Source organism: Oryctolagus cuniculus, chromosome 19 (genome assembly GCF_964237555.1).
Source record: "Oryctolagus cuniculus chromosome 19, mOryCun1.1, whole genome shotgun sequence".
Lineage (NCBI taxonomy): Eukaryota > Metazoa > Chordata > Mammalia > Lagomorpha > Leporidae > Oryctolagus > Oryctolagus cuniculus.
Window position 1 is genome coordinate 7,220,120 of NC_091450.1, and position 27,909 is coordinate 7,248,028.

The window sequence follows — 27,909 nt, forward strand, 5'->3', positions numbered from 1 at the left end:
CCAGTCTGTCATCACAAAAACCGGCCTCTCCTGTGTAGTGATCCGATCGGATCGGAGTGTAGGATCATCCGATCCTGACCACAAAAAAAGCCACTCGCGATCTTTACGTAACGGGTCGCTGAACCCAGTGTCCGGGCCGGTGTCACCTCAGACATGCAACAAACACAAGACGACAGCACACGGTGGCCTCGGGCTCTGCAGGAGGGGAGCGCTGACCCGCCGCTGACAGCACCCAGGCCCCGATCCGCGGACGACCCCCGCCCCGCACACAACCGAGGAAGAGGGCCAGCATCACTATACCGGTCGCTCAGAGCCCGCCCGCGTCCAGGCAGCAGCTTCCTTATTCGTATAAGCTCCCCTCAGGAAAACCGAAAATCCCCTCAGGAAAAAAAGACCTTTTAGACGAATCGGCTTGATTCTATCAGCTTGATTCGCACAATTCGTAGCTCAGAGGGAACACTTACGGCGAAGAGCCGGGACACGCCAATGCCGGAAGATGAGAGGAACCCCAGACCCGCGGCGAACGACAGCTGTCCCCAACTACCACCGGACGCGACGCCCCGAGCGCCCGGCTTCGTGCCGACGTCAACGGCTGCGCGGCTAATGGCGCGCGCATGCGCCCTCCAACAGGGGACGCTTTTTCCCGAGGGACCCGGAAGCGCGGTCCAGAGGGCGGCAGAGGAGTGAGTCGGAGCAGGGGCTTCCGGCGGAGAGAAGCTGTGATTGGTGGAGCCGAGGCGATGGGCGGGGCATCGGAGAATTCGAATGGGAGAGGCGGGACGAGGGAGGGAGTGGAATGGACGCGGGGGCCTCGGCGCAGCAGAGGCGGCGCGGGATGGCGGCGGCGACCTCAGGTACGGCAGGCCGGCCCTGGGCGAGGTCGGCCGCTGAAACCTGGAGCCCCGCGCGGTAACGCTTTGGAGTCGTCGTGGCTGCGCGGAGTGCCGGGGAGAAGGGACGCGGGAGTGTGCGGGTGGCGACTTGGCCGGCCCGCCTCGCTCTTTCCTGCTCTGCGCTCGGGTCAGGAGGCGGAGGCCTGGCCCCGGTCCCAGCGCTGGGTTGGAGCCCTCCACCCTCTTCCCTTTGGAGCTTCAGTGAAATGGGAACCGGTGATCCGTTTTTGGAGATTACTGGAGTGATCGGGAGAAAGCGACTAACACCAGCCGTGGGGACAGGAAGGAGGGAGCTGGGCTCTGGCGAGGGGAAGGGCTGTGGGTGTGAGGCGGTGATTGGATGCGGGGAGGTCTCTGGCGAGGTCCAGCCCCGGCCGCGGCTGCGTGGGAGTTGACAGCTTGGGGTTCGCAGCGATCCCAGAGTAGGGGAGCAAGGGACTGTCTGGGTTCGCTCGGAGCCGTGGAAGTGAAAGCTGTTTTGGGGTTGAAAAGGCAAGTTAGGACGTTTGGAACCTTGGATGCGAGGATTCAGTGACCTGCACGTCTGCCCTGTTCCTGTAGACGGAGCCCTGGCAGTGGTCGTGGCCGGGTGGGCACTCTACTCATTTATTTCTCAGTCCCTCGCTGTTAGGCCCCTGGGAAAACAAAGACGTGTGGGAGGATGCCTCACACCTCGTGAGCCCTTGCTTGGTGCCAGGCGCAGCTCCAGGCATTTTATGCCCATTCCTGGGCACACAGAGCCGGGAGGCCGTTGCTGTTACTGTCCCTGTTTTAGATACGAGGGAAAGAGGGGGAGACGCTACCAGTAAATGTTGGGGCCCGAATTCACCCTCAGGCACTTTGATTCTAGAAGCTCCACTCAACCTTTTATTTATTTTTTTTTTAATTTTTTTTTTTTTTTGACAGGCAGAGTGGACAGTGAGAGAGAGAGAGAAAGGTCTTCCTTTTGCCGTTGGTTCACCCTCCAATGGCCGCCGCGGCCGGCGCGCTGCGGCCGGCGCACCGCGCTGATCCGATGGCAGGAGCCAGGAGCCAGGTGCTTTTCCTGGTCTCCCATGGGGTGCAGGGCCCAAGCACCTGGGCCATCCTCCACTGCACTCCCTGGCCACAGCAGAGGGCTGGCCTGGAAGAGGGGCAACCGGGACAGAATCCGGCACCCCAACCGGGACTAGAACCCGGTGTGCCGGCGCCGCTAGGCGGAGGATTAGCCTAGTGAGCCGCGGCGCCGGCCAACCTTTTATTTTTTTGATTTATTTTATTTATTTGAAAGAGCCAGATATATATATATATAGAGAGAGAGAGAGAGAGAGAGAGAGAGGTCTTTCATTCACTGGTTCACTTCCCAACTGGCCACAATGGCTGGAGTTGAGCTGATCAGGAGCCAGGAGCTCCTTCCGGATTTCCCATGTGGGTGCAGGAGGGGCCCAAGGACTTGGGCCATCTTCTACTGCTTTCCCAGGCCACAGCGGAAAGCCAAATTGAAAGTGGAGCAGCCAGGACTCGAACCGGTGCCCATATGGGATGCTGGCACTGCAAGCGGCAGCCTTACCTGCTACGCCACAGCACCAGCCCCCAAAGCTCTTAACTTCTATGTCCGAGTGTATGCTATTCCTGCTTGGGCACACCCTCCCCTCCCCCTCCAAGGCCCGCACACAGCAGATGTTGAAAATGCTGGGGTGACTTGTCCCTTCCCTGGAGGAGCACACAGTCTGGTTCGGTAGTCAGTCCACAGGCACAGAGATGGTGGGATCAGCCGCTATAGAGCGTGTGGGATCTGAGGTGAGCCCTTGGGGTTCTGGGAGGACTGCATTAAGCAAGTGATGATTCCGGTGGGCTTCAAAGGTTGGATAGGAGTTTGCCAGGCCTTGGCTGGGAAGAAAAGGACGCCCAGTATTCTCTAGTTCGTGACATGAAGGAGACCCACGATGCTGTCTTGACTGAACCTCCTCCTCAGTAACAGTAGGCTGAAGGGGACTTGGGAACCCGGGAGAGGGGCGAGTTAGGAGCAGCAGCCAAGGACAGCCTCGTGCAAGCCCAGAGTTGCTTCTGATGACGAAAGGGGTGTTCTTGTACTGGGGGCAGCTTGCGCGCCTCCCTGTCCTTCCGCGCGGGGGCACCAAGAACGTGAGCCTCACTCATGCTGAACGCCAGGTGATTATGCTGGTTCACTGCCCAGATCTTAGTGCAGCCGATACCCCCCAGAGTGCCTACCTGGTGCCAGGCACTGGGGAACGAGAGGTGAGCAGGGTCAAGCTTGCTCTCCCAGAGTTCCCAGTTAGAGGGAGAGGACAGCACGCAGTCAGTGAGGAGTGGTGCCGTGAGTGCCTGCTTGGAGGAGCCGGAGAGAGCTATGGCGGCACCTGACAGCGGGGTGGGGTAGGAATGTCTGCAAGTGCCAGGGTTGTTTTGTGGCTTCTTCTTGAAGCATAATGCTCATCGACCCCAGCGTCTTGGGGAGCCTAGTGGAAGCAGCAGCGAAGAAGACCTCCGGGGAGACAGAATAGCAGGTATAAAGGCCCCGAGGTTGTGAGAGAACTTGGGAACTGCAGGGCATTCCTGGGCCCGCAGTGCAGGGAGGGGCGTGCAGAGAGAAGGACCGGCGAGGCGAGGAGTGAGGCTGGAGGCTGCGGAGGTGGTGATGAGCTGGGGCCAGGGCAGGGCAGTGGGGACGGAGAGGGGCGGGCTCAGCCGGGAGGTGCACTCTGGGATTGGCTGAGGGGAAGAGGGAAGGCGGAATTAAAGACTCACCTTTGCGGAGGCGGATGATGAGATGCAGAGGTGGGGACGCGCTCAGTTGGGACAGGCAGAGTGAGGGACCTGAGCTGCCCAGCAGCAGCTCAGCAGAGAGCTCTGGTGTGAGGGCGGGGCAGCGCCACACGGCTTAGGATGGCGCCTGAAGTCCAGAGAGCAGTGACCACGCCAGTGAAGGCCATCTGGGTGTCTCCGCGGGCAGCACTTCTGTCCTGCGCCGGGCAGCTCTCTGTGTCACAGCGTGGGGCGGGCATGCTGCTGCGTCTGGGGGGTGCGTGCTCAGGAGCTGCAGCACAGACAGCCCCGCGCGCACAATGACCGTGCCGGGATGTCAGCGGCGCCGCGGTTGGGAAGCCATGGCCTAGAAAGAGGACAGAAGGAGCCCAGGAAAGAACATGAAGACGGCAGAACCTGGGGAGACACCTGGACAGGCGGGGCGCGTGGGAACTAAGAGGAAAGTCTGTCCGCCCAGAGTGTGGACCCCTGCGGTCGGGACTGAGTGTGCTACTGGGTCCGGCGGTGGGGAGTCGCTGGTGACCCTGACAGGAGGACAGGTGCAGGTTGCAAGGGCTGAGGAGTGAGGAACTGGAGGAAGGCTGCAGTACCTAGGCAGCTTCACAGGCACGGGCACTTGCTGCAAGGCTCTGCGGCAAACACTGTTTCTTCAGTGGTACTTTGAATCCATTTTATGAGGCCAGAAACTGTTATTTTTTAGAAAGAGACTGAGCTTGCAGCAGTTAAGTAAAAAGTAACCTCTCCAAGGTCATGCAGCTGCTACAGGGACTGGGTCTCTGAGTCCAGGTTCATGGGGATACAAAGACAAGGGGGCCGAGAAGGCCTTGGCCTTCGTGAGGGACTTTGGAGTTGGGCCTTCATTTGAGGCGCTCTCATTAGCTTGGCCGTGGCAAGTTAGCTGATCCCGTCATCTGGAAAATGGTGGGTGAATATTACAGTGAGCTTTTGCCAAGTCCAGGATGCTGTTCTAAGCACTTTATATGAATTACCTTCATTAGTCCTCAATGAACAACCCAATAGATTCTTTTATTCCTATTTTATAGGTAAGGAAACTAAGGTAGAGTTAGAGAGATCTTCCATCCACTGGTTCACTCCCCAAATAGTGTCAACAACTAGTGCAGGGTCCAGCCAAAGCCAGGAGCCAGGAACACCATCGGGGTCTTCAGTGTTGGCGGCAGGGGCCCAAGAACTTGGGCTACATTCTGCCCCCTTCCTAGACGCATTAGCAGGGAGCTGGATGGGAAGTTGGGGACTGGAACTGGCACTCACATGGGATGCTGGCATTACAGGTGGCAGCTTGACCCACTGTGCCACACACTGGCCCCTGTATCTGCCATCTTCCTGTGTTCTCTACCATCCTGGGGAAGTGAGGCAGAGGCGGCACCTGTACATGTTTGACAATGGGAGATTTATTGACTTTTTATTTCAAAGGCAGTCAGAGTAAGAGAGAGAGACAGTCTTCTCATCTGCTGGTTGCTCCCAAATGACTGCAACAGCCAGTGCTGGGCAAGCCAAAGCCAGGCGCCAGGAGCTCCACCCAGGTTTCCTGCCTGGAGCTGGGGGCCCAGGCACGCGGACCACCCTCTGCTGTCTTCCCAAGTGCATTAGCAAGGAGCTGGATTGGAAGCAGAGCAGCCAGCAGTCGGATGCTGGCGTTGCAGGCAGTGGCTTAACCCACTGTACCACAACACCGCCCCTCAGGTGCTCTCTAGAGGTAATTGGTCGTCCTTTTTGCCTCGCCGTGTGTGGTGGCCTCATACGGCAAAGCAGCATTTGTCTTCCATGAGGCCGATGGCTCCCCACAAGCAGCTGCTATCCCAGCGAGGAGGAGGAAGTCGGAGCTGCCACGGGCTCCCTGGTTGGCACACAGTAGGAAGGCAATAGGGCGTCTTCATTAAGAGCAGATTTTGCAGGTGAAGGGATCTAGGTTGGAATCCAGCAAGCTACTGTGTGCTGTCCTCTGCAGTAAAACAGTCACGCCACACCTCGCTGCTGTGTAGTGGGTTAAGCCTCCGCCTGTGGCACTGGTGTCGCATGTGGGCACCAGTTCGTGTCCTGGCTGCTCCTCTCTGATCCAGCTCTCTGCTAATAGCCTGGAAACAGTGGAAGATGGCCCAAGTGTTTGGGCCGCTGTACCGAAAGACGTTCCTGGCTCCTGGTTTCGGATTGGCCCAGCTCCGTTCGTTGCAGCCATTTGGGGAGTGAACCAGTGGGTGGAAGGCCAACCTCTCTGTCTCTCCCTCTCTCTGTAACTCTGCCTTTCGAATGAATAAATAAATCTAAAAGAAAAAATTTTTTTCCAGTTCACTTAATTCTCACAAAAATAGGGACTTTTTAAGAAGTTTTATCTTTGTTGTGTTTTCTAAAGCTATTTACTTCTTTTTTTTTTTTTTTTTTTTTTGACAGGCAGAGTGGACAGTGAGAGAGAGAGACAGAGAGAAAGGTCTTCCTTTGCCGTTGGTTCACCCTCCAATGGCCGCCGCGGCCGGCGCACTGCGGCCGGCACACTGCGCTGATCCGATGGCAGGAGCCAGGAGCCAGGTGCTTTTCCTGGTCTCCCATGCGGGTGCAGGGCCCAAGCACCTGGGCCATCCTCCACTGCACTCCCGGGCCACAGCAGAGAGCTGGCCTGGAAGAGAGGCACCTGGGACAGAATCCGGCGCCCTGACCGGGAGTAGAACCCGGTGTGCCGGCACCGCTAGGTGGAGGATTAGCCTAGTGAGCCGCGGCGCCAGCCCAAGATATTTACTTATTTGTATTTCTTTCAAGAGTAGAGAGACAGTTAGCAGACAGAGATTTTTCCGTCCACTGGTTCACTCCCCAAAAGGCCTGCAATGGCTGGGATGGAGCTGAAGCCCGGAACTCAATCCAGATCTCCCATGAGGGTGGCACCTGCCGCCTCCCAGGGTGCACATTAGCACATTAGGGAAGTTGGAAGCAGAGCTCAAACTCAGGGACTCTGATAATGGGATGCAGGCACCCGAGTGGGGTCTTAACCGCTGCTGCACCAAATGCCGCCCCCCCACAATGACTTAGATTAATCATCAGAAGCAAACTAAACGGAAAGCTTACAAGAGAAGAATTTCTTTTTTCTTTTGACAGGCAGAGTGGACAGTGAGAGAGAGAGAGAAAGGTCTTACTTTGCCGCTGGTTCACCCTCCAATGGCCGCCACGGCCGGCGCACCGCACTGATCCGAAGGCAGGAGCCAGGTGCTTCTCCTGGTCTCCCATGGGGTGCAGGGCCCAAGCACTTGGGCCATCCTCCACTGCACTCCTGGGCCATAGCAGAGAGCTGGCCTGGAAGAGGGACAACCGGGACAGAATCTGGCATCCCGACCGGGACTAGAACCCAGTGTGCCGGCGCCGCAAAGCGGAGGATTAGCCTAGTGAGCCGCAGCGCCGGCCAAGAAGAATTTCTTGTCAGGGCCTTTTGCAGACTGAGTTGGCACAGCAAGGGATCGGGGGGGGGCTGCTCCTCACTCAACCTAGTCCCTTCTGAGCAAAGATGTCCAGTGTTAGTGGTTTGTAAAAGTGCAAACATTATAGCATCACGAAAATGTGTAACAAAAACAAAATACACCCATGTAATCCTCCATGAGGAGAAAACGATCATTAATAGGCAGAGTGTGTGTGTGTGTGTGTACACGTGTGTGTGTGTACATCCGTGTATTTTAAACCCAGGTTAGAAACAGAGCACAGAGAATTAGGTCATTGTCTGGTTTTAGGTGGGGATGGCTATCAGCACATTTAGTCCTTAGAGCAGCTCTGCTCACCTTGCGGTTCAAACCATGCCCAGCAGCTGCACACGGGAGCTTGTTAGAAATGCAAGCTTGGCCGGCGCCGCGGCTCACTAGGCTAATCCTCCGCCTAGCGGTGCCGGCACACTGGTTTCTAGTCCCGGTCGGGGTGCCGGATTCTGTCCCGGTTGCCCCTCTTCCAGGCCAGCTCTCTGCTGTGGCCAGGGAGTGAAGTGGAGGATGGCCCAAGTACTTGGGCACTGCACCCCATGGGAGACCAGGAGAGGCACCTGGCTCCTGCCTTCGGATCAGCGCGGTGCGCCAGCCGCAGCGCACCAGCTGCGGTGGCCATTGGAGGGTGAACCAACGGCAAAGGAAGACCTCTCTCTCTCTCTCACTCTCACTCTCACTGTCCACTCTGCCTGTCAAAAAAAAAAAAAAAAGAAGAAGAAGAAGAAGAAGCAGCAATGCAAGCTCTCGGGGCCAGCGTTGTGGCATAAGCAGGTTAAGCCGCTGCCTGCGATGCCGGCATCCCAGCTGCTCCACTTCCAATCCAGTTTCCTGGAAAAGCAGCAGAAGATGCCCTGAGGACGTGGGCCTCGCACCCACATGGGAGACCTGGAAGAAGCTCCTGGTGCCTGGCTTCGGCCTGGCTTGGCCCCAGCTATTGCAACCATTTGGGGAGTGAATCAGCTGATGGGAGATCTTTATCTCTCTCTAACTCTGCCTTGTCTCAGGTCTCCGCCCCAGGGACTGAAGCTAAATCCGCACTTCAGCCGGATCGTCCCAGTTATTTGTGTATTCATTACAGCCTGAGGAGCCTGCTGGCCACCCCACTGGACCTCCCTGTAGGCCATGGAGGACCTGGGGCTGCCCATGGCGGAACAGGGTGGAAAGGACTCTCCCTATAGTGAGCTGTGACCATCAAACTTCATGCCTAAAACTTACATCTCTCTCCCTGTACCCGCGTGGGAGACCAGGAGGAAGCACCTGGCTCCTGGCTTCGGATCTGCGCGGCGCTGTCCATAGCGGCCATTTGGGGAGTAAACCAACAGAAGGAAGACCTTTCTCTCTGTCTCTCTCGCTCACCATCTATAACTCTACCTGTCAAATAAAAACAACAGAAACAAACCTTACATCTCTCCTCCAGGAGCTGGTCGCTGTCGGCTGAGCAAGGTTGGGGCTGGCCGCCGCCCACCTCCAGCCCGCGTAAGGGTGGCTGTGCGCCTGCGTCCCTTCGTGGATGGAGCAGCGGCAGCGAGTGAGCCCCCTTGCGTCCGGGGCATCGACAGCTGCTCCCTCGAGGTTGCCAACTGGAGGAACTACCAGGAGACTCTGAAATACCAGTAAGGTTCCGGCCGTTCCGCTTCCCTCTCGTGGGCCGGCTCGCATGCCCACCTGCCCAGACGGTTTCTCAGACCTGCCTCCTCACCCCAGCTGTGGGCCGCGCACCGCGTTTGTTCACTCGCAGGTGTTCCCGGGCCTGCTGCCGTGGGTCCTGTGTGGGCCGCGTCAGACGCTGGGGGGGAGATGGCAGCATGGGAGGGGCGGGGAGCCGCAAGTGGGACAGCGACAGGTGGGAAGGGGGTAGAAGCCCAGGGCAGGTAGACTGCCCAGGCTGCTGCTGGGTGGGGTCAGAGACCCCGGGGTCCGCGGACAGAACTCACAAGGGCAGCTACTTTAAAGTCCTGTGAGGGATTTAAAGATCAAACTCCTCGGCCTGTTATCCTAGGCTGGGGGTTGGGGAACCACAGCCTGCGGGTCAAATCTGAGCAGCAGTCTCTCTAAATAGTTTGATGACTTATTTACGCAGCGTCCGTGGCTGCTTTCCAGGCGCAGTGGCAAGGCTGAGGAGTTGTGAAGGGAACCACGTGGCCTGCGGAGCCCAGGATATTTCCTTTTTTTTTTTTTTAACTTTTATTTAATGAATATAAATTTCCAAAGTACAGAATATGGATTACAATGCCCCCCCCCCCCATAACTTCCCTCCCACCCGCAACCCTCCCCTCTCCCACTCCCTCAGGATATTTCCTGTTTGGCTCTTTCCAGAAAAAGTTTGCCAGCTTTGTTCTAGGCCTTTGACAGTTGGCCTTCAGTTTCTTCCCAGCCTCATCTCCCCCACCACATGCTAAACCCCTGAGCCACAGCTTCTCCACAGAGTGCCGTGGGTGGGCTAGAGGTGTTCCCCCAGGCTGTGCAGATCCCGCCTTCTGTAGATGCCGCGGTGGGAAGAAAGATCGGCCAGCCCTGGCCTTTCACAGCACATCTTGTCTCTGTGCTGCTCTTACTACTTAGAATTTCTTTCTCTTGTCTCTGGTGGCGAAGTCCTCCTTCTGCAAGCAGAATGGGTTACTCCTCCCAGTGCGCTCTCAGCTTTGTTTCCTGAGGCCCAGCAAAGTCTAGGTTATCTACCGTCCCCACAGACTACAAAACCCCCAAGAGCAGGGCCATCCGATGCAGCTCTGTATCCCTAACACCAGAACGGGGCCTGGGCCGGAGCAGGTGTTCCGGGGCTGCTCGTTCGGGTCACTGTGCAACACAAGCGATGGAGGCCCTCCGTTAGACCTGGGGCCAGTGTCCCCCAGGTCAGGGTGGGCCCGGAACCCCTGCTGATTGCTTCCTCTCTGCCTCCAGGTTTGATGCTTTCTATGGGGACCGGAGCTCTCAGCAGGACGTCTATGCAGGCTCTGTGCAGCCCATCCTGAGGCACCTGCTGGAAGGGCAGAATGCCAGCGTGCTCGCCTATGGGCCCACTGGGGCAGGTGAGGGGCCAGACACGGCCGCTACAGGTCAGCAAGGGGCGGGGAGATGCAGAGCCGGCCCTCACAGCTTTCTCCACTCTTCCCCAGGAAAGACGCACACAATGCTGGGCAGCCCGGAGCAGCCTGGAGTGATCCCCCGAGCTCTCATGGACCTCCTGCAGCTCACGAGGGAGGAGGGAGCCGAGGGCCGGCCATGGGCCCTCTCTGTCACCATGTCCTACTTAGAGATATACCAGGAAAAGGTGAGGCCCCCTTCTGGCTGGGGAGGGAGAGACAGAAGGGTCAAGACGACTCAGTTCTAGAACATCAAGCTGCACTCCAGCAAGTTGGTAACATTAGGTAGCCGATGGGACAGCCCTGCGTCCCAGGCAGAGCGCGGCCTGTGTGTGGAGAGCCGGGCCCCCAACCCGCAGTGCTTCGACAGGTATTGGACCTCTTGGACCCTGCATCCGGGGACTTGGTGATCCGAGAAGACTGCCGGGGAAATATCCTGATTCCGGGCCTCACGCAGAAGCCCATCACTAGCTTTGCTGACTTTGAGCAGCACTTCCTGCCAGCCAGTCGAAATCGGACGGTAGGAGCCACCCGGCTGAACCAGCGCTCCTCGCGCAGTCACGCTGTGCTGCTGGTCAAGGTGAGGCCTGCTGGCCAGGGCGAGGCCTGGGCAGCCCGGGCAGCCTGAGCTGAGCCTGGGCCCCTGCTCTTGCCCCAGGTGGAGCAGCGGGAGCGCCTGGCCCCGTTTCGCCAGCGAGAGGGAAAACTCTACCTGATTGACTTGGCTGGCTCAGAGGACAACCGGCGCACGGGCAACCAGGGCCTTCGGCTCAAAGAGAGCGGAGCCATCAACACCTCTCTCTTCGTCCTGGGCAAGGTGGTCGATGCGCTGAACCAGGGCCTCCCTCGTGTGCCCTACCGGGACAGCAAGCTCACTCGCCTGTTGCAGGTCAGGCCCGTGCGCCTCAAGGCAGATGGGGCTCCCAGGCCTGCTGGGGTTAGGGAATGGGGAAACTGACCTGCCCACTCTGCCCTAACCCCATCCCTCAGGACTCCCTGGGAGGCTCAGCCCACAGCATCCTCATTGCCAACATTGCCCCCGAGAGACGCTTCTACCTAGACACTGTCTCCGCGCTCAACTTTGCGGCCAGGTCCAAGGAAATCATCAACCGGCCTTTCACCAACGAGAGCCTGCAGCTCCACGGTGAGGCCGGGGCAGGCAGGGGGATGGCTGCAGGCGTGCTGGCGCTGCCACCCGCCTTCCCTCTCACTGCACCCTCCATCTCTTCCCAGCCTTGGCACCTGTGAAACTGTCTCAGAAAGAACTGCTAGGCCCATCGGAGGCAAAGAGAGCCCGGGGCCCTGAAGAGGATGAACTCGAGAGCCCTGAGCCCACAGCAGCTCCGGCCTCTGCCTCCCAGAAACTCAGGTGAGCGGTGAGGCCCGGTGCCTTCCCTTCGGCCATGTCTGGGCCAGTGCAGGGCAGCACTGTTTAGCCTGTCAGATCCCCGGGCAGGGACGGCTGTGCGCTTGTTTCTTTCCTGATGAACTCAGCCCAAAGCCGACTCTGGAATGCAGTGCAGTGCTGAGAGTCTGCTGCCCCCAATGCTGCTGTCTGAAGGCGGCCTCTCCCCGGGACTCCCGCCCCTTCCCTTTCCATTCTCCAACCCCTCTAGGCCTTCGGCAGCTGTGGGGCAGCTCTCTGCAGGATGAGCACTTTGCCTTCCAGTCCAGGCAGTGCCCGGGATCTGATCTTTCAGGTCCAGAGTTTGAGTGCAAAGCAAAGGAGCAGAGGAAGACAGACGTCTCCTGGAGACCGCTCAGGCCACGTGAGGGGCCGGACTCCAAGGAGCTGGGTGCTGTCCTAACTGTGCTGCTTCCACTCTGTCTAAGCAAAGCCTCTCAAGTCAGCCCCTTGAAGTGTGTAGCCCGCTCCCCAGTTCTGATCGCCTCTGGTGACCCAGTATGTACTAATGCTCAGGTCACCTGGTCAGTGGTCTTGCTATGTCTGGCCACTTGGGCCTCTTTGACTCCCAGGAGCCAGCTGCAGGTTTCTACCCTGAGCTCAGATAAAACTTTCCTGAAGTGTTAAGTCCTAAGACTGCTCAACAGGGGCTATTACAGTTGGGAGAGAAGCGTCTCTCGATCTTGTCTTTCCCAAGTCAGCTGTCAGCTCCTCCCTCTGCTGCAGGCACAGAGTCAGAGAAACTCACACGCACATCTGCATTATGCACGGGCAGGTACTCAGGGTGGGAGGACCTCAGAAATGGGGCAAATCAAGCCAAGACTCACCTCGGGGGTCCCTTCTGGGGAAGTAAGATGGGAACATCCGTGAGTTCTGCACCCCCAGATGGAAGATATTTGAGGGAAAAACACTGTCTGTATTGCACATGCAGACTTCTTGTCATCGCTCCCTAAACAACACAGCGTAGCAACTCTGCACAGCATTTCCATTGTCCTGGCTGTTTGAGCCAGCCCGCGATGACTTAAAGTATACAGGAGGATATGTGTAAGTGATAGGCAAATGCTATACCAGTTTATAAAAGGGACCTGATGACCTTTGGATTTGGGGATCCTTGGGGGTTCTGGGACCACTGCTCCCAAATACCAAGAGACGACTGGATCTTGATGACTGGTCAAGACGACAGGTAGACAGCACAGAGAAGGTGGAGAAGGAGCTGTGTGTTTTGTGAGAGCCAGGAAGCAGTGACCTGTTTGCCCACCTATCTTCTGATCTGTCCTAAGGTGCTTGTGTATGCACAGCAGGACAGAGGAGCCAGCCCACGTGTAGGAAAGATGATGCACAGCCACGTGGGGCCTCAGAGTGACTGACAAGTAGTGAGGAGGTGGGAGAAGAGCCAGGCAGAGGGATGGACGGTGGACACTGCCCTGTGCAGGTGTCTGGACCCTGTTTGGACAGGCCTTTCCTCCTGCCCACAGGGTAAACTTGGCATCCGAGGTCTTCAGTGGCTTTCAAAGCCCTGCTGGAGACGACCTCCTCCGTGACGCCTTCTCTGACTGCTCCAATGGACAGGCGCTCAATCCCGCTGTCACCTTATCCTGGTCTCTTAGTTTCCTCATTAGACAGTGAATGCCTGTGGCGCAGGGCAATGTCCTAGATTCCCTAAAAGCCGGCACTCAGGTCGCCTGGCATCCCCGAGAGGGGACCTTACCTGGTAGACTCGCTCAGGTTGCCCAGCGAGTTAGCACCACATGGGAGGATGGCGAGGGAGGGGATTCCTGCTGCGGGACTAGGTGGGGAGTAGCCTTGGTCTCTCAGCCCCCTGCAGAAGCTGAGCAGCATGGACCCCGCCATGTTGGAGCGCCTCCTGAGCTTGGACCGTCTGTTGGGCTCCCAGGGGAGCCAGGGGACCCCTCTGCTGAGCACCCCAAGGCGAGAGAGGATGGTGCTTATGAAGACAGTGGAAGAGAAGGACTTGGAAATCAAGGTCAGTGTTGGGGAATGTGGGGTAGGATTCCTCCTGGCCTGGTCTTCAGACAGGGCTCCACTCAGAGGCTGGGCTAGAGTCCAGTTTGCACTCAGTACTGGAATGTGCTGGAATGTTCTGCTTTAATGGCCTTACCGTGGCTGAGCTTTCAAAGTAACTGAGACAGACGTGAGGAGGCTAGAGGGAAGAGTCCCAGCTAGAAGGAAGAAACGTTAGCTGCTGTGTTTCCTGAGCTCTCTGCCTGAACAGCTGTCCCATGCGCGCCAGCCCCTTGCTCTACGGGCTTCAGAGCTCTGCATACTCCCCCACCCCCACCCCGCTAACCTGCTGCCCTTCAGGGTAGGTCTGGGGCGTAGCTCTGCCTGATCTTTCCCAACAGAGGCTTAAGATGAAGCAGAAAGAACTGGAGGCCAAAGTGCAGGCCCAGGAGGCTGTGGACCCCAAGGAGAAGGAGAACTACTCCCCCACCCTGCTCCGCCCCCTTCCCCGCCGCACTGGCACGGTCGCAAAGCCCCTGAAAAAGGCTGTGGTGATGCCCCTGCAACTGAGTAAGTTTGGCTCCAGGGGCTCCGATGGCCCACATACCCGAGATCCCACGGGGCAGGTGTCTGGAGCGGCTGTCCTCCTGTCACACACATCCTCCTCCTGCACCTAAGCCCCCAGGGAGGGGGAGGGCCGGCTGCTCGCCCTGGGGAGTGAGTACACACAGTGCCTGACTCAGGATAGTGCGGGACCAGCGGCGAGCACGCTGAAATCCGGGGGAAGAAAGCTCGAGGACACAGCAGGAGGTCACCTGAGGGTGGAGGGGAGTGAGTCTGCCCTCTGCCCAGTTCACAATTCCTGCTTTCAGTTCAGGAGCAGGCAGCCTCCCCAAGCACGGAAATCCACATTCTGAAGAAGAGAGGCCGGAAGAGAAAGGTGAGAAGAGCTGGGGCCTCAGGCTACACCTGCAGCTGCAGAGGGAGGAGGTGGTGAGGCCACCTGGCTGGCTGGCCCCGCCCATGGGATGGCACCTCAGGCTGTCCACCGCCTGCTCCGCTGCTCGGGCCGGGCCGGGCCGTGCAGGGCCTGGCTCCTGCCCCCTGCAAACTCAAGAGCACACTTAGAGAAAGGAGACCCGAGCACCACGCAGGTGCGCGCGTGGACAGAACACAAGCCCCCCCCCCCCCCATGACACTGCGGTAGGGGCTGCTTCCTTTTTGGAGTGGGGGACAGATTTGTTTGTGCTGAACAAACTCATTTGGTCTTCACGGTCCCCGAGGAAGGTTCTACAAGTTGGTAAAATGAGAATGCGCCCAGAGTGGCCAGAGGGAAGGATTTTGGGGGAGACACTCGGCAGGAGGGGGAGCGAAGGAGGGCGGGAGGCAGCTGCTGCTGGGCTCCCGGCCTCGGCAGAGGCGTCCAGAGCGCCTCGCGGCCGCCTCCGCCCCTCACTCCCCTCCCCGGCCCTGCAGCCGGAGCCCCTGGATGCCTCGGAGCCCGAGGAGAAGGCTGAGGACGGCTGGGAGCTGCAGATCAGCCCCGAGCTGCTGGCCCGCGGCCGCCAGAAAATCCTGCATCTCCTCAACGAAGGCTCGGCCCGGGATCTGCGCGGCCTGCAGCGCATCGGGCAGAAGAAGGCCCAGCTCATCGTGGGCTGGAGGGAGCTCCACGGCCCCTTCAGCCAGGTAGGGCGGGGTCCCGGCGGGCGGGCGGGCGGGCGGGCGGATCCTCGCGCCCGCGGCCCCCGCCCACGCTGCCGTCCGCAGGTGGAGGACCTGGAGCGCGTGGAAGGCATATCCGGGAAGCAGATGGAGTCGTTCCTCAAGGTGCGGTGCCAGCCCCGCCCCGCCCCGGCCGGCCGGCCGGCCCGCGCCCGGCGCTCACGTCCCCCCCGCCCCGTGTCTTGCAGGCCAACATCCTGGGTCTCGCCGCCGGCCAGCGCTGCGGCCCCTGCTGACCGCCGTCGCCTCCCTCCCCCTTTTTAATCCTTGTATAACCGAGTGTTGTGTAAATACAGTTGTTACTCTGGTGCTTCCGCCTGGTTTTTGGGACTGAGGGCGGGGCTGGGGACTCCAGGCGCCCTGGGGGTGCGCCACGAGCTCCGCGGGCAACCTCCGGGCGCCATCTTCGGGGAGCCACGACCCAGCGCCGGATTGTAAATAAACCTCTGGAATGGGGAGGGGAAAAGACGGCGGCCGAAAGGAAACAAAAAGCTGACGCGAAAGCCGGGGCCGCCGACCGTTAGGCGGGCGCGCGCGCCGGGCTTAGCCCCGCCCCCTCCGCACCCCCGGCGCGCGCTCCCCTGTTCTCCCGCTCAGCAACGACAGCGGTATTGTGCGCGTGCGCGCGAAATAACGGCTGCCGGCGGAGGGAGGGAGGGGGGAGGAATCGTTGCAAGGGGGGGAGCAGAAGAGAAGCCGCCCCGTCTCCCGCGCGCCCACCACCTGCGCCGCCGTCAGCCAATCAGCGGCCGTCTCAAGGGTCTCGCGCTCGGGGCGACTCGGGCTGCTGGGTGGCTCCCTCGTCCCTCCGCCCGCCACAGGCCCTCCCGTCCCTCCCCCTCCCGCCGGCCCCGCGCGCGCGCGCTCGCGCCCGCTCCAGCCTCTTGTGTGTCCTCGCGCCCCCCGCCCGCCCGCCCCGCGCGCAGTGTGCTCCGCTCCCCCCACCTCCTCCTCCTCCCCCCGCCCCGCGCGCCTCCTCCCCGGGCTCCCCCCTCCCCCACCGCCGCCGCCTCCTCCTCCCGCCCCGGGGCGAGCGCGAGCCACCTCCCTCCCTCCCTCCGCCATGGATCCCAGCAACTGGAGCAGCTTCATCTTCCAGGTAACAACCCCCTCCCCCCGCCCCCACCCCCCTTCCCACACCCCCTCCTGCCCGCCCTCCCTCCCGTCCCACCCCCCCTCCGCGCGCCCGGTGCGCGCGCAGCTGTCCCCCTCCCTCCCTCGCGCCCTCCCCCGCCCTCCCCGAGGCGCCGGCTGGGCGCGCGCGCGGCGGGGGCCGAGGCTGCTCCCTCGCTCCCCCCACCCCGCCCCGCCAGGCTCCAACCGCCGCCGCCGCCGCCGCCGCCGCCACCGCCGCCCGGGCCCCCGCCCCCGGCCCCGGCCCCGCGGGGCCTCCCGCCCCCACCCAGGGGGCGTCGCCGCCGCCGCCGCCGCCGCGCTCCGCGGCCCGCAAGGCGCCCTCCTTCCCTCCCTCCCGCCGGCCGGGGTGCGCGGGCGGCGGGGCGGCCCGCGGGCCATGCGTTCGGCGCGGCCCAGCGCGGCCGGCCGGGGGCGGCGCCCCGAGCCCGGGCCCCGCGCGGCCCGCGCCCCCGGCCCCCGCTGAGCCCCAGGGGCCCCGCCGTGGCCGAGGCCATGTTCCCCGTGTTCCCTTGCACGCTGCTCGCCCCCCCCTTCCCCGTGCTGGGCCTGGACTCCCGGGGGGTGGGCGGCCTCATGAACTCCTTCCCGCCACCTCAGGGTCACGCCCAGAACCCCCTGCAGGTCGGGGCTGAGCTCCAGTCCCGCTTCTTTGCCTCCCAGGGCTGCGCCCAGAGTCCATTCCAGGTGAGTAGGGGCCGGCCGTGGCGGGCTGGCCGCGGCGGGCCGGGAGGGCGCCGACCCGCGGCCGCGGCCCACACGGCGCCTTGTCTCTGCAGGCCGCGCCGGCGCCCCCCCCGACGCCGCAGGCCCCGGCGGCCGAGCCCCTCCAGGTGGACTTGCTCCCGGTCCTCGCCGCCGCCCAAGAGTCCGCCGCGGCTGCTGCGGCCGCCGCCGCCGCTGCCGCCGCCGCCGTGGTGACGGCGCCCCCGGCCCCTGCCGCCGCGTCCACTGTGGACACAGCGGCCCTGAAGCAGCCCCCGGCGCCCCCGCCGCCGCCCCCGCCCGTGTCGGCGCCCGCCGCCGAGGCCGCGCCCCCCGCCTCGGCCGCCACCATCGCCGCCGCCGCCGCGGCCACCGCCGTCGTCGCCCCGACCTCGACGGTCGCCGTGGCCCCCGTCGCGTCTGCCTTGGAGAAGAAGACAAAGAGCAAGGGGCCCTACATCTGCGCCCTGTGCGCCAAGGAGTTCAAGAACGGCTACAACCTGCGGAGGCACGAAGCCATCCACACGGGAGCCAAGGCCGGCCGGGTCCCCTCGGGTGCTATGAAGATGCCCACCATGGTGCCCCTGAGCCTCCTGAGCGTGCCCCAGCTGAGCGGAGCCGGCGGCGGCGGCGGCGAAGCGGGCGCCGGTGGCGGCGCGGCCGCCGTGGCCGCCGGCGGCGTGGTCACCACGACCGCCTCGGGGAAGCGCATCCGGAAGAACCACGCCTGCGAGATGTGCGGCAAGGCCTTCCGCGACGTCTACCACCTGAACCGGCACAAGCTGTCGCACTCGGACGAGAAGCCCTACCAGTGCCCGGTGTGCCAGCAGCGCTTCAAGCGCAAGGACCGCATGAGCTACCACGTGCGCTCACATGACGGCGCTGTGCACAAGCCCTACAACTGCTCCCACTGTGGCAAGAGCTTCTCCCGGTGTGCAGGGGCCTCGGCCGCCGCGGGCCCCCGGGGAGGGAGAGAGGGAGGGAGGGAGGGGACCTCTCCTGGTTACCAGCGAGCAGGGGGTGGGCCTTTGCCGAAGGGGGTGGGCCCAAGGGCTGAGGGAAAGCCTCTTGTGGGTGGAGGAGGAGGAGGAGGAAGCAGCCGGGGTCGAGGGGAGGGATTTCCTGGTGCTGCAGGGTGGTGGAGCCCGGGGCTGGGGGAAAGAGGCTGGAAGCCTGCGGGCGGCGGGGCAGCGGGCAGGCAGGTGGGGGCGCGCGTCCTCGGCCCTAACCCCAGCCCCGACCGTGTCCCCAGGCCGGATCACCTCAACAGTCACGTCAGACAAGTGCACTCGACAGAGCGGCCCTTCAAGTGTGAGGTAGGAAGCCCGCCTGCTCCCGGCCTGGTTTTCACGATTTTGATCCTCATTGTAGCTGTCTGAGTTCAGCCTCTCAGACCCCCTTTTTCTCTCTCTTCTTTTTGCCTTTTCACTCCATTTTCTCATTCCTCCTTCAAGGCCTCGGCATCTCACTCCCATTTCCTACAGATCAAAGACCCCCAAGGCTCTGATCCCTTTAACCTCTTACTCCCCGCTCCCCACTCCCCAAAGCTTTAACTCTCCTGTGACACCCCCCACGCCCCTCCCCCCTCCCCAGAAATGTGAGGCAGCTTTCGCTACGAAGGACCGGCTGCGGGCGCACACAGTGCGACACGAGGAGAAGGTGCCGTGTCACGTGTGCGGCAAGATGCTGAGCTCGGCGTACATCTCGGACCACATGAAGGTGCACAGCCAGGGCCCGCACCACGTCTGCGAGCTCTGCAACAAAGGTATGTGCGGGGCCGGGGGCACGGAGCAGAGCCCTCCCTCGCCGCGGGGCCTAGGTGCTGTAGCCGAGAGCTTGTGGCCTTAGAGCCCTCGAGGGAGCGCACGGAGCAGCTCTGGGGACCACTGAGCACCGTTAAGTTCTGAGAAGTTGTGGCTGGAGGAGCCGACCTGCCAGAGAGTTTTCACCTCTGAGGGGGGAGGGGAGCAGGACACCTGGCTGCTTTGGCAAAGAGCAGTCGAGGTCAGGGGTCAGAAGGCGAGGTTTCAGCTGTGTAGCCACAAGTTCTTGTCTCCAGCGCCTGGGGCAGGTGGAGGGCCTGGGGCAGGGCAGGGGGTGAACAAGGCTGCGCCCTGCTCACTTGTTGCCGAGTGGCGGGGCTGAGACTAGAGGGCACTGGAGGGAGGGGACACAGCCGTCTCTGCTGAGGGTCACCCTTCAAGTAGCTAGGGACCGCTCCCCGCTGCGAGGATGAGCTCGGTACCACAGCCGAGAAGCGGGCACCACTCCACAAGGGCCCCTAGCCGGGGCGGGGCTGAGCCCCCCCCCCAGCACCTGCAGCGTAGTTGGCCCCAGGCTATCGAGGAAGCGGTGGGAGGAGGACAGGGCCACCTGAGGGCGCCCCCAGCCTGGGAGAACAGCCCCGTCTCTGGGGTCTCCGCCTGGCTGACCCCAACCCCCATCCCAATCCCCCCCCCCCATAGGCTTCACCACGGCAGCATACCTGCGCATCCACGCGGTGAAGGACCACGGGCTCCAGGCCCCGCGGGCCGACCGCATCCTGTGCAAGCTGTGCAGCGTGCACTGCAAGACCCCTGCCCAGCTGGCCGGCCACATGCAGACCCACCTGGGGGGGGCCGCCCCCCCTGTCCTGGGAGACGCCCCCCAGCCACAGCCCACCTGCTGAGGGGGACCCTGCACCCACCAGGCAAGGCGTGGGGCATGGCTGGGGGGGGTGGGGTGGGAGGGTGGGCAAAGGGGGCTCCAAGGGCCCAGTAGGGGATCTCAGGCAGGCCAGGGATGCCCCGTCTGCCCTCAGCTCAGGAGCTTTCCACGGGCCTCTCAGGAGAACTGCTGTGTGTGCCTGAGGACGCAGGCCAAGGGCCCTGGGAAGCAGACAGGAAGTCAGCAACGGCTGTGTCCCCGGGAAGCAGTCTGGGGACGGGGCAAGGCTCTTGCCATTCAGGTTGCGCTGTGATCTTGTGTTTCTCGCTGTGCAGGTACCGGTGAGGTTTGTCCAATGGCGGCGGCAGCAGCGGCGGCGGCGGCAGCGGCGGCGGCAGTGGCGGCCCCCCCCACAGCTGTGGGCTCCCTCTCGGGGGCCGAGGGGGTGCCCGTGAGCTCTCAGCCACTTCCCTCCCAGCCCTGGTGAGCTCCAGGTTGGTGGGCGGGAGGGGAGAGTGGAGGCTTGTCCCTTGGTACAGCCTCCTCTCCCCCCTCTCCCCACCAACACCTCACTACTTCCCCACCGGAAGGAAAGGAGGAAGACACGTCTTAGGGGGTCGGCTAGGTTTTCACGACTCGTTTCTCCTGCTCCTCTCTCCTCCCTGTCAGAGATGACCCTACACACACCTGTCCCCTTGGTTGTGTTGAAGTCCCCTGGACAGTGGGCAGGGACGGCAGAGGACAGGAGCAGCCACTGCCCGGCCCCTCTCCCCTCTGCCCTGCCCTGCCCTGCCCTCCCAGGGCTGTGTGAGCCTCTCCCCTCCTGGCCCTCCTGGCCCGCGCTCTCCTCCTTCCGGTCCTCTCCCCCACTTCTGTCTGCTGCCCCTCCCGGGGAGCTGGTGCTTTCTTTTTTGTTTCTTTTCTTTCTTTTTTGTTTCTTCAGGGGGAGGGAGGAGAGGAAGGAGAGAATCAAGCAGTTCTGTCCTGGGGAGGGAAGGTGAGATTTGAGGGCAGACGCAGGAAAGGCAGAGGTGGTACCTACTTGGGAATCTGGCGGGGGCGGGGGGCGGGGAGGCCAGGGGAGCAAAAGAGGGAGCTGCTAGGGCCAGAGGCAGAGCGAGATGGAGTCCTAGGGGCCAGGGTGAGAGGATCCGGGGACTAGAGGTGCTTCCGGGGGCGGGGAGAATGCAGCCACAGTGTCTCCCCCTTCCCTCTCCACCCCAGCTCCAGCCCTGGTCTCTTCATCCCTTTTCCCCACGACAGAGCTATGGCCCTGGCCGTGTCATCGTGTTCCTGTGTCCCCTGCATGCTCCCCGCCCTCCACCTCCTTTTGCGCGGACCCCATTATAATAAATTTTAAATAAAAACCTGTCTCTGTCTCTGGGGTGAATGAGTTTTCCCCACTCCCAAGGGGTCTCTTCATCATTGGGCAGCCCTGCTTGGCCCCGGGTGGTGCTGGGGTTCCAGCTCCTCTCCCAGCTGCAGCACGGATTCCTGGTGGGGCGCGGGCGAGTTCTGGGACTCCCGGGTCTCTGGGGAGTCCCCAACCTGGGCAGGCCCAGAATAGTCTGGAGACTTGGAGCAGCCCAGGTTAGAAAGTCCGCAGGGCCCGCTGCCAGCCGCTCTGACCCCATCCCAGTACCTGCGCACCCTCAGGGCCTTGGAAAGCGCTGGTGGGTGGCGGAGCTGCGGAGCGGCTGCGGGCGGCTTGAGCCTGAGGACTGGGAGCGGTGAGGTCCAGCTCAACATGCACTCGGCGGCTCCTGCGGCCCAGCCTTGCCCCTTGGAATTCCTCTTCCCGGACTTGAGTCTTCCCGTCCAGGGTCCCATCCTGAGCCTTCCAATACCCGTCTCTGCTGCTGCCGCCTCGGGGGTCTGAAGCCCTGCAGGCTCTCTGCTCTTGAAACCCCACCCTGCTGCTCTGCACCAGTTCCTCTGCCCCATCTTCCATGCCCTCTTCCAGCTCTCGGGCTGCCCCCAGCCGGCCCTGCTAGTCTCTTAGGTCCCGGTCTCCTCAAAGACCCTTCTCCGTTTCCCCCAACCCGGTCACGGCCAGGACCCCTGGTGACCGTTAGCGGGAGGGGCCGGGGACTTAGGAAGGGAAGGGGGCGCCCCTCCGGGAGGCGCGCGTGGGAGGGGGCGCGAGTGGTCCCCGGGCCGGTTGCCTGGTAACGCGGGGCCGGGCACGAGAGCTCCCTTGGGCTGGCCGGGAGGGGCCGGAGGCGTGCGAGGGGCGGGGGCGGCGCGCGGCGGCACTGGAGCGTAGGGGAGGGGACCGGAGGAGAGGGGACGAGCGAACGGGAGGAGAGAGGAGGGGAGACCCGTCGCCTCCCTCCCTCGCTCGCTGACTTGCTCCCTCCCGGGCTGCGGCTGCTGCAACGGCGGCAGCGGCGCGGCGGGAGCTGCCCGGAGGCCGGCGTCGAGGTGAGCCGGGGACAGAACTGAGGCTGCGGGGTAGGAGTGGACCGACAGACGGCCGGCGCCGGGCAGCTTGCACGGGAATGCGGGTGCCTGGCGGGCTGGTCCGGCGATGCCGGGCGCGCCGCGCCATCGGGGGAGGAGGTGTCGGCCCACCGAGGGCGAGGGAGTCCCTAGGAGAGAGGCCAGGAAGGGGTTGTGAGGAGGTAATCTAGGCACCCCAGGGCGGGGCGGGGGCGTCGCAGCCTGAAACGCGCAGCAGGAAAACCAGCACCGCCTGGGCGCCCGGGGAGGGGAGGATGCCGAGGCAGTGGAGTGTGTGTCGGCTCCTCTGCCGTCTGCCTGTCGGAGCGTCCAGGTGCCTGGACAGCTGGCTGATTTGGGGGTGCTGGGCATGCGAGTCGGTGGACCCAGGCGGAGACCCCGGGGGGGGGGCACGGTCCTGTTTATAAAAGGGTTGATGTCCCCAGGGGCTCTAGAAGCAGACTTGAGTAAGGCACCCCTTCCCCAGGGATGTCCCACCCCAAGGCAAAGGAAACCCCAACTCCCCTTGCTCTCCCTAGGGGCAGCACAGGGCTGGCCCAGGGACAGGAGCATGGCTCTCTTGGGGCTGCAGTGCTGAGAGCTCCTGTTCCCCTCTCACGCCAAGCCTGTCTGTCTCTTCCTCCTCCAGGATTTGCTTTTCTCCACTGTCCATCCTCCCCACAGGGACCCTCTGCCCTCTCTCCTAAGATGGCAGCCAGCAGCTCTGAGGTCTCTGAGATGAATGGGGTGGAGAAGAGTCCCGAGACCCAGGGAGGAGGGCCTGGCTCTACTGAAACCCACCCAGCAGGGGTCCCTGACCAGCCAGAAGCTGGGCAGGCAGACCCAGACAGCACCGCAGCCCCTGTGGACTCAGGGCCCAAGGCTGAGCCGGCTCCGGAAACCTCAGAGACCCCCGCCGAGGCCCCAGCGACAGCCCTGGCCACAGACCTCAGTTTGAGCCCAGGAGGGGACTCAAAGGCCAACTCCAGCCCCAAAGAAACATGCCAAGAGCCAGTGTCCAAACCCGAAGTGAACAAAGAGGCCCCTGCAGACCAGGGGTCCAAGCTGGAGCCTGCAGCCCCGCCTGAGCCAGCCGCAGAGCCGGAACTCCAGTCACAGCCCCAGCCAGACGCTCAGCCAGACCCCCAGCCGGCTGCCCAGCCCGCCCCCAGCCAGCCAGAGGCCCCTGCCCAGGAGGACCCCGCCCCTGAGGTCCTGACCGAGAGCCGAGAGCAAAAGCAAGAAAATGGGGCAGTGGTCCCGCTGCAGGCTGGTGATGGGGAGGAGGGCCCAGCCCCCCAGCCTCACTCACCACCCTCGACCAAAACCCCCCCAGCCAATGGGGCTCCCCCTCGTGTGCTCCAGCAGCTGGTTGAGGAGGACCGAAAAGGGAAGGCGCACAGCGGGCACCCGGGCTCTCCCCGAGGGAGCCTGAGCCGCCACCCCAGCTCCCAGCTGGCCGGGCCTGGGGTGGAGGGCGGGGAAGGCTCCCAGAAACCTCGGGACTACATCATCCTGGCTATCCTGTCCTGCTTCTGCCCCATGTGGCCTGTCAACATCGTGGCCTTCGCCTACGCCGTCATGGTGAGCCCCTGGGGACCCTGGCCCAGGCCCGCTGCAGCTGTCAGCTTCCCGCCAGCACTGGGGCTGGGACGGGAGCCCCGGGAGCAGCCACGCCTTCCCTCCCCTCTCTGCATGGATCCTACTTCCCCAGTTAACCGGGGACCCGCTGGTGCCCTGCCCCTCTGGGTGGGAGGGGTCCGGAGCCAGGGGTTAAACACCTGCTGACCTCTTCCCCTGCCTCTCCAACCCCTCCTCCCTGGACCCGGTGGGATGATCCCTGCCGGGCTGGCTGCTTTTCCCTCCTGCCGACGGACCCCGGGCCACGGCACCTACACCCCTGCACCCTAACCCCAGTCCCGGAACAGCCTGCAGCAGGGGGATGTGGACGGGGCCCAGCGTCTGGGTCGCGTGGCCAAGCTCTTAAGCGTCGTGGCGCTGGTGGGCGGTGTCCTCATCATCATCGCCTCCTGCGTCATCAACCTGGGCGGTGAGTGGAGCTCGGGGCCAGGCAGGGGAGGAGCGGGAGGGTGGTCCAGGGGCGGCGGCGTTACTAACCCCGCCCCTGCTCTCTCCTGTCTGCCCTCCCTACTTTGTCTCCCCCTGTCCCCTCCCTCCTCCTCTCCCGCAGTGTATAAGTGAGGGGCTCTGCCCCGCGCTCCGACTTTTCTTCCTGTTGGGAGCTGCCTTGGGTCCATCCCTCCCCTGGGGGGAGTCCAGTCGATGGCCCTGGCCCCCCACCCCTAGGGACCAAGGGAGCCTGAGCGGCCTTGTTTACAGCTTCTCTCCTGCTCCTGCGTCCTGCCAGGCTCTGCCAACCGTAGGCCTCCCTTCTCCCCACACCTCTGCCTCTCCTGCACTAATGGAAACCTTGACCATGTCCCAGCTCTGCGTCCCCTAGCCCCCCAGAAATCTGAACCTCAACCCTGCACCTCGCCCTGGCTTCTCTCCTCGCTTTCTGGACGTCTTCCCCATTCATTTCTACCCAACTTTTTATTTTCTTTTAAATCATCCCCCCTTCCCTTTGCACATCGCCCACCGCTTTCCTCTCCCAGCCTCCTCCTCGCCACCCCCTTTATTCTGCAGAACCCCAGCTCTTAGAGCAGACTGGGGGAGGGGAGTGGTGTCGGGGAAGGGGTCCCCAGCCCCCGGGGCTCTGACTGTTCTCTGCTGGGCCCGCCCTGCCCCCTTCGCGGGTCGCAGACTGCGGTGACCCGGCTGCCCCTTGGGGACCCGAGCAAGGGTGGCGCGGCGCGCTCCGGTCCTGAACTCTCGGGAGGGAGGGGCGCCGCGCCCGGGCCGTGCACCCCGGGTCAGCGGGTTTCCCTCCTGGAGGCTTTGTACGGAAAGAAAGAATCCAAAAAACTGGGACCAAAGCACCGAGCTGCAGGGAGCGAGGGCGGGCGGGGCTGTTTTCTGAGGACCAGGGAGGTTTGCTGCACGCGGGAACCCGCCGAGGACCCAGCCGCCCTGTGGTTCGGAGTTGGCGGGGTTTTTGTTTTCTTTAAAAAAGAAAAAAAAAAAGGTCTAAGTCTGGGGGGATAAAACTAAAGTTGGTAAAAAAAAAAAAAAAAAAGAGAGAGAGAGAGAAAGAAATTGATTCTCCCTTTTTGTATGCTGGATGCTGCATGAGTCTGAAACACCAATAAAGGGAGACTGCATGAGACTCGCCTTCCAGTCTCGGTTCGTGCGTCGGTCCCGCCCGGCCCGCGGTGCCGCCTCCTCACGGGCAGAGCCTATGGAGGTCGGCGGCGTACGCATGCGCCATTCTGGCGGCCATCTTTACTGTGGGCCGAAGCCTGTTACCGCCCGGGCGCCTGTCTACGCATGTGCAAGCTTTCCCCCTACTTTCCTCTTCCAAGTAGCTTTTACTAGAGCGGAGCCTCCCGCGCCATTTCTGTGCGCCTGCGTCCTGTGCCCCTGCGCAGCCCGGGAGGCGGGTCTTAGCTCCAGGTGCGTGCGGCGGCTCCTTTGACGCGGCCCGGAACTGTGAGATCTGGGGAAAGGGCGCCGGGTACAGCTGTGGAGAGGGGCGGTGGAAAGGTGAGAAGCCTGGACCGCTCCCCTCTGCGGCTCGGAAAGTGGTGTCTGCGGGTCCCCGGAAACATCGGACTCCGAGACCTCCCATTGATCCTCGGGGCGGGGTCCTTGGAGGGGACTGAGCGCCCCCTCCTGGGGACCGGCCCCCTTGGCCGTGGAGACGGCAGTGGGACCCAGATTGGTCGGAGACACTCCCTAAGCCCCCAGGGAGCCCCCGCTGGGCAGGGGGCGGGACCCCGGCTTCGGCCTCCGGCCTTCGGCTACGATCGCCGCCGGGGCCATTCCCGAGTGGCCTATGTCCCTCGCGCGGGGTCATGCAGACACTGCGGCCACCACGGCGGCACCTCTGTCGGAAGAAGGAGAAGTGACCTCCGGCCTCCAGGCTCTGGCCGTGGAGGACAGCGGAGGCTCCTCCGCCTCGGCCGGTAAGGCCGAGGAAGAGGGGGAGGGAGGCCGGGAGGAGGCCGAGCGTGAGGGCTCCGGGGCCGAGGACGCGCAGGGAGACGCCCCCGGCGCCGCTGGGGAAGAGGCTACGGAGGACGACCCCGAGGACTGGTGCGTGGCCTGCAGCGACGAGGAGGTGGAGATGCCAGCGGCCGGGCAGGCCTGGATGCCCCCGCCCGCGGAAATCCAGCGGCTCTACGAGCTGCTGGCCGCCCACGGCACCCTGGAACTGCAAGCCGAGATCCTGCCCCGCCGGCCGCCCACGCCGGAGGCCCAGAGTGAAGAGGAGCGGTCCGATGAAGAGCCGGAGGCCAAAGAAGAGGAGGAGGAGAAGTGAGGACACGCCCATCACCCTCACTCCCGGGATTCCAGCGGGGGCTGGGGTGGGGGGCGGCGGGACCGCCTCAGGAGAGGAGAAGCAGGTCTGGGGGGTGGGAGGGCCGCCCCTCACTCTCTGTCTGCCTCTCCCAGACCACACATGCCCACGGAATTCGATTTTGATGATGAACCGATGACACCAAAGGACTCCCTGATCGACCGGAGACGCACACCAGGTACAAACAAGAAGGAACCGGGTGGGGAGGTCTCAGCTCCCAGGGACGCCAGAGGTGGTTCCCTTCAAGAGGCGGGAGGGAACGAGTTGACCTAATTTCCCACTCCACGTGCCTTCCTAGAATTTACCCCAGCAGTCACCCTGAACCCAAACCTTCGAGCCAACACCCAGCGCCCTTCGGAGCTCTGCCCCCACCACGTTCTCACTTCCCTCTGCTCTGCCCTTCACCTGCAACACCACGCCCTCTCTGGCCCACCAGCTCGCCTGGCGACTTGCCGCCTCCCTGTTTCCCACCTCAGCAATCAAAACAGTCCTTTGAAAACATAAGTCATGTCATTTCTAGACTCAGAATCCTCCAGAAGATTCCATCCGTGGGAAGGGAAGAGCCCCCCTATGCTCAGACCGCCTTTGTTATGGCCCCAGGGCCTTTGCACTTGCCCTCCCCCCTCCCTGGCATGTCCTTGTCTGGGCCTGGGAGCCGCTAGGTGCTAGGTCTACCTCTAACAAGCTCCCGGAGGGATGAGTAAGATCCAGGCGGGCGTGGTGCACATTGCCTCAACCCCTTCCACACCTCTTACCTTCCTGCGCTCCAGGAAGCTCAGCCCGGAGCCAGAAGCGGGAGGCCCGCCTGGACAAGGTCCTCTCGGACATGAAGCGACACAAGAAGCTGGAGGAGCAGATCCTGCGCACGGGCAGGGACCTCTTCAGCCTGGACTCGGAGGGCCCCGGCCCCGCCAGCCCCCCGCCCCGGGCCCCGGCCAGTAGCCTCTTCCCCCGGCAGCGGAAGTACTGACTGCGAGGCGCGCAGCTCCCGGGGTGTCCAGCGTCTGTGCTGCTGGAGGCTGGGAAACTTGGCAAGAGAGAGATTCCAGGGTCCCAGCGCAGCACCTGCAGGAAAGCGGTGTGTGTGTGTGTGTGCGTGTGCGCGCGTGTGTGTGCATGTGCACGTGTGTGTGCAATGTGTGTGTGTGCGCGTGCGGACCATCGAGCTGAATTTGCTAAAACTAAAATAAAAGATGCAGTGTTAAAGAAGGGGCGCAGCCGGAGCCTAAACACTTGAGCAGAGAGGCAGACCTGCGTT

General features: G+C 62.7%; 4 protein-coding genes and 1 long non-coding RNA gene across 8 annotated transcripts in view; 4 read left to right on the plus strand and 1 right to left on the minus strand.

The window, feature by feature from the left end:
* Nucleotides 1-631, minus strand: part of LOC127491461 (uncharacterized) — a 33,584-nt gene extending 32,953 nt beyond the window's left edge. For 3 of the 4 annotated variants that reach the window (XR_011384741.1, XR_011384740.1, XR_011384739.1), the window contains exon 1: nt 465-631. This is a non-coding gene — a long non-coding RNA (uncharacterized lncRNA). The remainder of the gene's footprint in view (nt 1-464) is intronic. The other variant, XR_011384738.1, reaches the window with a different exon arrangement.
* A 106-nt stretch (nt 632-737) lies between these two features.
* On the plus strand, nt 738-15,613 carry KIF22 (kinesin family member 22). Its single transcript, XM_051839786.2, has 14 exons — nt 738-854; nt 8,547-8,742; nt 10,031-10,158; nt 10,246-10,400; nt 10,583-10,792; nt 10,871-11,101; nt 11,203-11,356; nt 11,446-11,581; nt 13,433-13,601; nt 13,981-14,149; nt 14,452-14,519; nt 15,056-15,268; nt 15,350-15,409; nt 15,493-15,613. Exons 1-14 carry the CDS (start codon nt 797-799, stop codon nt 15,538-15,540), a joined length of 1,995 nt encoding a protein of 664 aa, XP_051695746.1. The 5' UTR covers nt 738-796; the 3' UTR covers nt 15,541-15,613.
* A 1,309-nt stretch (nt 15,614-16,922) lies between these two features.
* MAZ (MYC associated zinc finger protein) lies at nt 16,923-21,160 on the plus strand (the record flags this gene model as incomplete). The annotated part of the gene is given in 9 exon segments (NM_001082041.1): nt 16,923-17,002; nt 17,005-17,012; nt 17,014-17,028; nt 17,031-17,034; nt 17,036-17,125; nt 17,218-18,074; nt 18,396-18,459; nt 18,737-18,908; nt 20,125-21,160. Coding segments are annotated over 9 exon segments (1,431 nt in total). The 5' UTR covers nt 16,923-16,933.
* Nucleotides 21,161-22,075: 915 nt separating this feature from the next.
* On the plus strand, nt 22,076-24,561 carry PRRT2 (proline rich transmembrane protein 2). Its single transcript, XM_008257963.4, has 4 exons — nt 22,076-22,213; nt 22,881-23,815; nt 24,149-24,281; nt 24,423-24,561. The coding sequence occupies exons 2-4, from the start codon at nt 22,940-22,942 to the stop codon at nt 24,431-24,433; spliced, it is 1,020 nt and encodes a 339-aa protein (XP_008256185.3). The 5' UTR covers nt 22,076-22,213; nt 22,881-22,939; the 3' UTR covers nt 24,434-24,561.
* A 1,040-nt stretch (nt 24,562-25,601) lies between these two features.
* On the plus strand, nt 25,602-27,857 carry PAGR1 (PAXIP1 associated glutamate rich protein 1). Its single transcript, XM_002711862.5, has 3 exons — nt 25,602-26,608; nt 26,747-26,829; nt 27,422-27,857. Exons 1-3 carry the CDS (start codon nt 26,127-26,129, stop codon nt 27,619-27,621), a joined length of 765 nt encoding a protein of 254 aa, XP_002711908.1. The 5' UTR covers nt 25,602-26,126; the 3' UTR covers nt 27,622-27,857.
* Nucleotides 27,858-27,909: the final 52 nt, after the last annotated feature.